At 44.0% G+C, this 10,651-nt stretch overlaps 1 protein-coding gene across 1 annotated transcript in view; it reads right to left on the bottom strand.

Annotated features, from left to right (window-relative positions):
* Positions 1-82: 82 nt before the first annotated feature.
* Positions 83-10,651, bottom strand: part of cnksr3 (cnksr family member 3) — a 36,651-nt gene continuing 26,082 nt past the window's right edge. Inside the window, exons 14-25 of the mRNA XM_068751589.1 lie at positions 9,240-9,277; positions 8,180-8,222; positions 5,248-5,301; positions 4,827-4,866; positions 4,181-4,350; positions 3,164-3,237; positions 2,903-2,974; positions 2,741-2,809; positions 2,487-2,607; positions 1,743-2,112; positions 1,349-1,539; positions 83-1,221 (exon numbers count right to left, since the gene is read on the bottom strand). Of these exons, the coding sequence (XP_068607690.1) occupies positions 1,018-1,221; positions 1,349-1,539; positions 1,743-2,112; positions 2,487-2,607; positions 2,741-2,809; positions 2,903-2,974; positions 3,164-3,237; positions 4,181-4,350; positions 4,827-4,866; positions 5,248-5,301; positions 8,180-8,222; positions 9,240-9,277 (1,446 nt within the window). The 3' untranslated portion in view covers positions 83-1,017. The remainder of the gene's footprint in view (positions 1,222-1,348; positions 1,540-1,742; positions 2,113-2,486; positions 2,608-2,740; positions 2,810-2,902; positions 2,975-3,163; positions 3,238-4,180; positions 4,351-4,826; positions 4,867-5,247; positions 5,302-8,179; positions 8,223-9,239; positions 9,278-10,651) is intronic.

The raw sequence follows: 10,651 nt of genomic DNA, 5'->3' as shown, positions 1-10,651 counted from the left end.
CACTGCAGGCTTTGTAACACACCGCCCTTCACAGACGTACCGACGCAGAAACGAACACACCCTGAGCCGCAGTTGAACGTGATCACTCCTGCGATAATACTTTTATTTCCCTGTACACAAACAAGCACATCGAATTGAGATCCAAACATAATCACCATCAGAAATCAATGAAAAACGAACATAATATACGCAAAATATTTAACACGCACAACAGATGAAAGATACATCATGAATACTGCAGGGCGCCTGCAGTGAAAGACATTTATTCCCGACCATTATCCAGTATGCATATTGTGGGTGAATGCAAATGAGTTTCACAGCATCCCCCTAAAATCCAACAGACACTGATGTTGACTAGTAATCATAGTATACAGTTAGGTGTGGATTTCTGTGGATTAACCAATTGTTTCGTATCTTTAGATTTAATAAGAGTGTATCAATGATTGAGCCCATTGACTTAAAGAATCAAAATCTGAAACTGTCAAACATTTATTCTGGTTAGTGCAGACTCTGGCGTCCAGTCTGGAAAGTCTTCATGATATAATGTGACACCATCCTTTTTCTAGAGGGAGAAATACACCAACAATAAGAAAAAAATAATAATAAGCAAGGGAAAGGCAGTGATAGTGCATGGCACCAGTAATTAACAGTTAAAACTAAAAGTAGATAAAACACACTGTAAAAAAACAAATTTTTCCACACAGAACAATGGGTTCATTTAATGCTCTCCATTACTCCAATTAGCAAAACAAAAAAACATTAATAAAACATGTACATTAGCTAATTGTACAAATCAAACTTTGAAAGTAATACTAAGACAAAATATCACATTTGAATGTGGCCTGCTAATCATATCCACGATATCCATTTAGGAACCAAAACACTCGCTGATCCAGTTACATGGAGTTCACTAGCGTGAAAAGTGTGCCGATGCAAAACAGTAGTCTCAACTGAATACAGCTGTGTGTACTTGTATCCATGGATGCCAGCATGAAGTCCAGACAGTAAAATCAGTCTTTATAAACTGGTCTCAACCAGGGGAGCAGCAGTGGCAGCTGGGGCTGCAGCTTTCACGGCCTCTGCTGCCACCTGCTGGTCCAGTTTATCACAGATCTCCTGCGCCAAGGCGGCGTTGACGTCCTTCCACTCTCTGAACCTGTCTGAGGTGAGCCCTGGGTCTGACAACACCTGATCTATGACCTGCAGGTCTGCCTCTTTTGACTGCACCACAAAAGAAAGCAGGAAAAAAGGGGATGGGAGGGGGATAAATAAAGTATTACTGATTGTACGTTAAATAAGGAGTGGAGTTGAATAAAAAGCTGAAACAATGGATAGACATTAATTGTACCTTCAGTGTGCTGTTTAGGGTCCTGATAAGGTGCAGTCTATCATTGACAGACTGGTTTTTGCAGCGTTTAATGAAGGAGGCCCTGAATTCCCTCTTCGTGGACGGTTTGCGATCTCCTATCGGCGAGAGGCTGGCTTGTTTCAGATGGATGTACAGCTTCTCCATCTCGTCCGAGCTATTCCCATCGTTCCCTGGGAAGTCGAGTTATATTTGTAAGCACAAGTCCCGCCTGCCCGGATCAAATATGTCTAAACCGCTCATTAAAACCTCAGGAAGGCCATTTATTTATTACAATGTCAAACAGAAAGCCTCCTTATGATTGGACATGATTGTTATTATTTAAAATGTATGAACATTTAAAGTTAAGACCGTCAAGTCAGCTTGAAAGTCTCACCTTTTTCTCGAGCATTGGACGCCACCCTCTGCGCCGCTTCCTCCTCTGCATTCGAGCTCTCCTCAGCGGACTCCGTTTCCTGAGACTCCTGCTGGGACGAGCTCTCCAATACATGGGCGCCGCCGCCCCCCTCCTCCTCCTCCTCCTTCTCCTCCTCTTGGCGGTGTTGGTGCGAGTGCACCTGAACTGAGCACACCACAGGTGCTTCCCCAACGGATGGAGATACCTGCGAGACCAGGTCCAACCAGGATTGCCGTTGTTTGGCGAGCGAGGAGGCGGAGCTCTGTGACGTCATCGTACTGACGGGGGTGGAAAGCGAACCGTTGGCTTCGCTGGAAACTGCAGAGGAGTACGGGGGAGGAAGGGTTCCCTGAAAGGAAAAAAAACAAACACGGTCAACTCTAATTAAGATCCAACATGAAGTAAAAAGAGTTTGATTTTTGTTAAATTTGCCATTTTTAAGAAAGACCGCATTTAACTCTTTCAGTACCAGCCACTGTCATCAGTGCCCCAAGTTTTCGTTAATTTTGCCCTATTTTTCAAGCACCACAGAGTATTTTGTACTGAGACTATGCAAACCCCAAACCTACCAAATGAAATATTCAAGTCTCTTCTTTAACTCGGAAACAGTTATCATTCTGGAGTTATTGGCCGTTGAAGAGAGGCAGAATGTTAATGTCAGGGTTGACAGTGAATGTTTGGCTTTAGATAGACGGCAATGGCACTGAAAGGGTTAAGACGGACCTGATGTGTGCTCCCAGGTGGACCGGATGCATCCGAGGAGTCCCGCAGGGTTTGCTCAGAGTATGGCGGAGGGGGAACCTCTGTGCTTTCAGCTTCCTCGTGGTCGCTGGCTTCGCTGTAGCTACGCGAGACAGGACAACAGAAAGCGACACATTCAACATCTAAAAAGGAAATTATTTAAACGATCAGCTTGGCCTTCCACCGACTGGAAATGCTCCAGAGCTTCATCCAGGTGCATTGAAAGGAAATCACGCTCACCGGCTGCAGGGGTTTGTTCTGTCGGCTCGTACCGAATGGAGGCTAAGCCGAGTTTATTCAGCCACCTGGGAAACAAAAGATTTGAGGTTGAAAACATGTTACAAGGAACTTTCCAAAAGAAGCCCCCCCTTCCCCCCCACCCCCGAGAAGTGACTTACAAGTTCATCTCCTCGTGGCTCTCGGCAGCAAAATAAAACATCATGACTTGAGGGTGGCAAGCTTTGAAAGCGCTGCATGGGGGGAGAGAACAGCGGCGATGAGGTCAGCGTGAAAATGGAGCGAAAGCCACTTGATGCTGGCATTTAGGAGCCGGACTGTGTCTATTCTACTTCAGTGATCATTTTCTGCAGACTAGACAGCTGGTGAGGAATCTTTCAAGGCCGCAAACATATTTGCTTTTAAATGTAATGTGAGCTTACTGTTTCCTCTTGCACTCGATGGCTCGGTCAATCATGAAGTTGGTGAGGTTAATGTAGCCTTCGGCCTTTTCTGCCTGCAACACACAAGACGACGACAACAGCCTTAAAAAAAAAAGGTTTGACCAAAAAACCCGTTCCGTTCTGTTCTCCGCGGCGATGGCGACAGACGGACGATGGAATCATCACGGCGGTAAACCTACAACATTCAGATGCATCGCCGTCAGTGTCAGGCCAGCAGCTGCGGTGAGCATGACTCACCGCCAGCCTCCGGGCCCCCCCCCCCCACCCATAATGCATCTGTGCTGAATGTGAGAACAAGCTCTTCTGTTGACGTGAGACATTTTAATGATCATTAATTTGCTCGAATAAGAAGAAGCTGCAATGGCCGAGCTGTATAATCACAAAGTTAAATTTAACCCAGACCATGCGCCGGGCTTGAACGCAAACAGATGGGTTTGATTTATGTCTTCTAAATAAACCGTGGCAGCAGTTTGGACACAAGTAAAAAAAATAAATAAAAATAAAAAGACATCCCACCAAGACATTCCAAAAAAAAAAAAAAAGGATGGATATTTACAGTTACTGTTTTTCTAGAGCGTGCGTCGGAAACGATGACACTGTCACCCTTCACTGTGAGTTTTCCGTTTTCCATTTTCAAAAATTGGGCCCGAAGCAATCTGCAGCGCAAAATCCTTTTCATGCAGGCGTTAACGAACGAAGAGCATTGCCTTGCCACTGATGGACAGAGGAGGAAATCTGTCATTTAAGCCGTTAGAAATCACTTTTCCAATTATTCCATCTCATCTTCTGACTTGAGTGTTTTTTTTTTATTACATTACACTGCCAATGTTGTGCCTTCTGAAATATCCTCACACTTGGCATCTGCTGGCTTTAGTCGCCATTTACTTGCAGTGATTCTGTGATGCCGGCGGATTCTGCCGGCGCCGAGCTGCGACAGCCTCGTAGGAGCGGCTCAGACGTCAACAAACACCTTTAATGAAGGAGAGTTCTACTCACCAGCTGGTTGGCGTACCAGTAGAGCGACGTCTTCTTCAGCACAAACCAGTACTTCCTCCACTTGATGCCCAGGAAGCCTTTGCTCTCCTTCTTCCTGTACAGCCAGCCCTGGTGGTCTGGCTGGCCCAGCTCTTTCACCGAGATGCGTCTCCTGCTCATTGTTCCATTGCCTGAGGTGAAACAGAAATTATTGCACCGAGACACCCCCTCCCGCCTCTTCCTCCTTTGTCAACAGAGACAAAGCAAACGCGTTAAGCGGGTCGTGAGGGCGACGCAAGAAGTTTCAGACTATTGAATCTTAACTGTGAGCCCTTGAAAAAATGACAGAACAAACCCACACGGCATTAAGAAGGCTCGGTTAAAAAAAAAAAAAAAGCATCACATCCCACCCACCTGTTCCAGGAAGTGAAACAGTCAGCAATAACAGCACAATCAGAATACTCCGAATGCAGGTTCGACACGGACGGAGGGGGAGCTGTAACGGACGGGCGCTGAAATGAAAGTCGCTCGCCGGTGCCTAAAAAAAGCCTCTGAACACACTAATCGTTCTGCCACTTCACACGCCCCCACAGAGGGGCGCAAATTACAGTGGAGGGGCAAACACATGGCGGCACGATTGGTGCGAGCTGAAAGAGCGATAACTTACCTCCTCTGGTCTTCCTTTTGGATTTGTGTCTGAGGGAGACCTTTGGGAGGAGAGAGAGAGAGCGCTCAGGTCAGAGACAAAAAAAAAACCACAGCAGCAGTCAGACAGCGGCGAAGACGAGGCCGTCTGAAAGCATCCTCTTCCTCACTGCTTGTTCTCTCTATCAGCAACACAAAGAACGCCCTCCTCTCCAAACACTTCATCTCTTGACTTTCTTCCTGCGTCCTTTTAGCTCAGTAGCTATTTTCAGTTCAAAATAAAAACACTTCGATTACTACTTCATGAAATAAAAAATGAATATGACTTCATTATTGTAAGGTAGAAGAAGCAGAATTAGTTCCACCATTAAAAGGAAAGCTGAATGTCCTGATGACAAGCATGGCGGCCTGTCCACTGTAAAAAGAAGAAAAGAAACACTTACAGGGTTGTAGTCATCGGCAGCCATAGATGGAGGCAGCGATATGGGGAAGGCAGCCTAGGAAAAGACACAAAAGACTCGCGTTACACACCGAGCCTTTAAATCGGGGCTAACAGGTAAAAGTCGGCAGGAAGGAAGTGATGTCACAGGCAGACAATGCAAATAATGTGGGTTAATGTCTTCCTTTTTTTTTTTTCCCCCAGAGTCAAAAATATAAAAGTGAACTGAAAGTGAGCATAAAAACAAAAGGAGAAAAAGGAAGATGGAGAACTTGATCATCGTCGAAGAAAAGCTCGAGTCAGCGGTTTGTCAGTCTGACATCCCGTACCCTCTGAAGCATCAGATTACAATGCGTATTTGATGTTTCACACCAAAAACAAAGCACTTTTTTTTTAAACAGTATTAAGCACAGAGGGGAGCAAATAAAAAACCCTCATTGTGACATTATCATCTTCGAGAAACGACGACGTGAAAGATATTGAGAAACCCTCAGTTGCCGCTATTGACTAACTTCCCCAGAAAACCTAACTTCCTTATTTGTAGAAGTGCTGTGAAGACAGACACTAGACGGCAAATAATGCAAGAAACAGGAATTCTTTTGAGTGCAGCTTTAGGTGTTAAAAGCTGAAAAAATACTAGAATACACAGGGAAACGGGTTGCTTCGAAATATCGATGGGGGGGGGGCACTGTGTTCATATAACTATCATTATATGAACACATGATGGCTAACTTTGATATTTTCCTGTGGGCTTACAGTTTATGAAATGGCCACATTTATTTTAGCTTATGCATCAGGTTGTCTCATAAATAAATAAATGAAACGCCTAAAAGAAAAAGTAGGAGCTCAGCTTAATCCCTGAACACTTTCTTTGAGGTTACACCTTCTCAGACAGACTGGTAACAGGGTCACTGTTGTTCAAATTCAATCACTCACCATAACCTCCAAACACCAAATAAAGATGAAGAAGAAGAAGACGACTCGTACATGGTACTCTAACCCTTCTGTCAAGTCCAAACACCGTAGATCAGAATCAGCAGCATCCGATACTCCAAATACAACGACAGCGAGTGTGTGTGTGTGTGTCTTGCACAACATGAATGAATCCCATCTTGAGTCACCTGACAAGTTCACCACAGAAACCTCAGCATGAATGCGACTGGATGGACCGGCGGGGATTTTTGCAGTTGTGAAAAAAATTAATATAAAAATTTTAAAAAATGTGCCTGTTATTTTTCTTCTAAAATTATTTCAAACATCAAATGTGTCCGACTTATCATAATAGACCATCTCATTGTAAGGCTCATCATTTGGAACAAAGACGTAACACCCGGCCTTGAAGGGGCGGGAACTGCGAGGGCCAACTTTATTGTATTTTTCCACTTGATGCAGAAACAACTTCTGAACAATAATGTGCTTCCACTGCCTTTCAAAATCTCATTTGTAATTAGTCAGGTAGTATTTTGCTTTTCTCAATTACGGCCACCAGGTGCCGCCGGTTACCGCTATGTCGTCTTCCACGCCAGCAATCAATTCGAAGATGATGCACTCTTCATCATCTACCTAATGTGCATATTCTTTTGTGAACACAGGCAATGTTCTATGAATTAAGTGAATGCTATATAATAATTTAAATAAATATGTTATAATAAGTGTAACAGAGAAACTCATTTGCGTTATGTCAATATTGAAAATATGTCAATATTTACTTTTGCCCTAGACTAGTACAATATTAATACATTCTCCTCTATCTTTAAAAGGTTTTGGAGAAAACTTTGTTGCCAAATCAGGCACCATAACTGCAGTAACAGAAGTTGATTTACTGCAGTAAACCTCTCAAATAAATGTAATTTACCAAGCTTCATTGGTTGTTGTTAAAACCTCCTCAGTTTGAGCCAGCCACTTTAGGGTGATTTAAAGGGGCATTTCACTGAAGTCGTGTTTGGGTGTGGAAGTGAGGTAATCTCATCCTCGACTCGCGTCAAAAGGCCTGAAGGATTCTCAGGGACGAGGATTGGTCACACCATTGTAGCACTCAATCTCCCATCACGATGCATGCTGAGCTTCGTCAAGGCACTTAGTGAAGGCACCCCCCCCCCCCCCCCCCCTGTCCTCCAACCCAGAAAATGTGTATGTGTGTCAGGGGGGGGGACGAGGGAAGGGGAGACAGAGTGGCTATTATTCAGCAAGGGAGCAAAGGGGAAGGTACAAGATGATATCTTGATAGCCTGCTCAGTTCCTCCGCATGCCCACGCTTCCCGTTGGGCACCACTCGTGGCACCGCTCACGCCTCAATTTAGACTCATGTGCTCGCCGAGTCATGTTTAACGCAAGACATTATATATTGATATGAATGTCAATAAAATCCAAAGGAACCAAATGCATTCATCCCTGCTTTCTCCTCCTGAGCCCTTTCAGTCTGAACATAGATCTGAGACGCGCTTGCAGCCGTGAGGCTGTTTGAGCTAAATGCTAATGCCTGCTAACAGCCACGTGCTCCCGGTCAGGTATAATGCATACCATTTAATTGTTTTAACGTGCTGATATTTGTTTTTCTTTATTTATTTGTTTTCGAAATGAACAATTCGATTAAAGAAAGAATAAGCCAGATGCCGCCCCCCCCCCCCCCATAAAACTGAGGCCAGATCCTCAAGGAAAAGGTTTCACATGATCGGCGTCACTGCATCCTGGTCAGGTGGTTTACATTTGACAGAGGACAAAGGGGAAAGTGTCTTATCTGTCTTTGAAACGCTACGGGCCTCTAATCGAGGCGCCCAGCTTCATCTCCTCCTACCGAGACTGAAGCCGGTGGCATTCCTCACATTGCTGAGTGAGTCAGTCACACCCGTGCAGAAATAAAACACACACACACACACAGAGATCAGTGGAATCGAGCGCTTGCATTTTGACGGACTGACCCAACACAGCATACTTACTGCCTGAGAGAAGGACCAGGATCGCATTTGTGGTTGATTATACCTGTGAGGGACAATAAAAGGCAGCGTTCATTGGTTTGAAACGGGCCACTTTGCAGGAGCCCTGAACTCCAAGAAGTGACTCCTTCAAATCTCCAACATGCATTTGCTTCCCAGCTCATTTATTTTTTCCTTTTGAAACACTCATTAGCTTTATCTGCGTCCTGATCCGGCTCGCTTTGATACGGCCTGAACAAAGCCCGTCCCAAGGAGACTACTTAAGGGCTGGCATTAAGTTGTTGATCTAGCGGCTGTGATAATACATTTGGCCAGCAGCCACAGCAGCGTGAGGAGACAGAAAACCTGTTCCCAATGCTCAAAATGCCTGCTGTAACTCAAACGGGCCTCACCCTGCAATTTGATGGCACAAAATTGTCTCCGGCTCATTTTTTTTCCTGCCTTTTGATTGCTAACATTTTCTGCACTCTCCTCCCGTCATCCCTAAATGTTCACATCTTAGTAAATTACTGGTTTGCAAAAGGGCATGTCGGTGATTTTGCAACTTCAAGTACTTCTGTAGACAGAAAGGGCGCCATTGGTAGATGTCCAAATTGGTGGTATGAAAAATTGGCACAAAAATAAAACAAATGCCCCATCACATTTTATACTTTGTCATGTTGGAGAGTATTTGTTAGAATCCTAAGAGATTATAATTTCTTCGTAAACACATTTTAATATTGAACGATTCTACCGTCCCAACAGAAAGGCTGTGAATTATCAACAGATTGATCCGATTGATTCCCCCCCCGCCATTTCATATTCCACAGAAAAAAAAGAAGAAGTTCTAAGCACATTTCACTCCTGCAAATACGGAGTGAAATTGCTTTTATGTTGTCGAACAAAAGCAAGGCAGAGATATCTCGTCTAAATCCGGGAGGGAACATTTCCACGCATGATGTTTCATCTCCTAATAAGCGCAGGCACAAATCAATTAAGGTTACTTCAGAAGCAGTTATTTAATAATTGAAATAATATCCTGTGTGTGTGTGTGTGTGTGTGTCGGAGAGAGTGAAGAACTCACCGGTTCAGGAAGTCACTGCTAGAGTGCCAGTCAGGTCCCTGTGATGCATAAAGATTCATGCGTTAACGCATGTTGGAGACGAGCCAGTCGTGATTGAGGTGCTCCGAAAGCCTCGCTCCATTATTATGATTCACTCATTTTAACATTTGGTTGGAGTTTCTGCTTAGTCAGCATCCAACATCAGGAATTATGTGGCAATACTTCATGCACCAACTTTCTCTCCCACAGAACTAAATTGAAATCAATTGGGTGTGTCCTTCTGGTCATGAGACCAAGTTTTTTTGTTTGTTTTTTTTGCTAGTTTTTAGGAACAGAATTCATCTCCAGACGAGAAATAAATGATCCCAAAACATTTGACCGTCTTACAGATCAAAACGATGAATTCCCACGTCACTGTCTTCGTGTGCAAGAATAACACGTTAGTGCGAACTTAGCAGCGGGTTAAACAGACAGCAGGTATAGCGTTGAGGCAGACTGCAGGATTTCAGAAAGTGCAAATTAGTGAAGGCCACAGGCAACTCCAGTTTGGCAAGCTTGGGGAGAGCAAAACAGGGGGGGAGAAAGAGTGAAGAGATAAAAGTACCTTGTTGATCAGTAAAGTCATGCAAGGAGAAAGACATGTAATTAGGAAAAGCGTGAGAGTGGAAGGGTGTTATTTGAATTGGATCTCGGGTTCTATTATGAAAGGTGCCACGCCTTTTCCTGAAAAGCTCTTCTTCAGATCAGCGAAAAGGGCAGAAATCTGTCAGGCGAGGTAATCCTAACCTGGCTTTTAAATGTTTTAAAAGGCAACATATGTGACAGGAATAAGATCCCCCTGACTGAAAACCTGCTTCGGCCATATGGTGTTCCACATAAGCATCATCATCCAAGACGCAAGGGAAAAGGTAACCTATCTCATTGCACAGCATGCTTAAAAACAGAGGCAGGGCTCACCTCAAAGGTCAAAGCAGGTCAGAAAGCCGGCCGACTAGAGCGTGGAGGTTAATAATGACAAAGGGCGCCCCTTTCCCTGACACTGTTATAAATGCCGCCATTTATCTGTGCGTGACCTGAAGCTAGTTTGGAAAGAAACGTCATCCCACGTCTGTTATTATACTGCGGTTTCACAGCAATAATTCTACAACCAGTGCTAAAATAAAGACAATACAAAAGATCACTGACATGAACTGCATTTTTAATAAAATGCTATTGAAAATTTACAAAAGGCAGATAAAAACAACAACAGACACGTCTTCCCCGTATTTTCTCTATTAATACTGTCATTCTTGTTAGCTGTGGTATATGTGTGTGTCCTAAAATATTGTTCAAAACACTGTTTCAGAAAGACCCTTTATTACACTCAAAAAGCTGTACGCATAGGCCCTTTAGGTGGGCAACTTGCAACAGAGGATATGCAAATGAGCTGAGTT

Source organism: Brachionichthys hirsutus, chromosome 18 (genome assembly GCF_040956055.1).
Source record: "Brachionichthys hirsutus isolate HB-005 chromosome 18, CSIRO-AGI_Bhir_v1, whole genome shotgun sequence".
NCBI classification, from domain to species: Eukaryota; Metazoa; Chordata; class Actinopteri; order Lophiiformes; family Brachionichthyidae; genus Brachionichthys; species Brachionichthys hirsutus.
The sequence above is the reverse complement of the archived record's forward strand: the minus strand, read 5'-3'. Positions and strand labels throughout refer to the sequence as shown.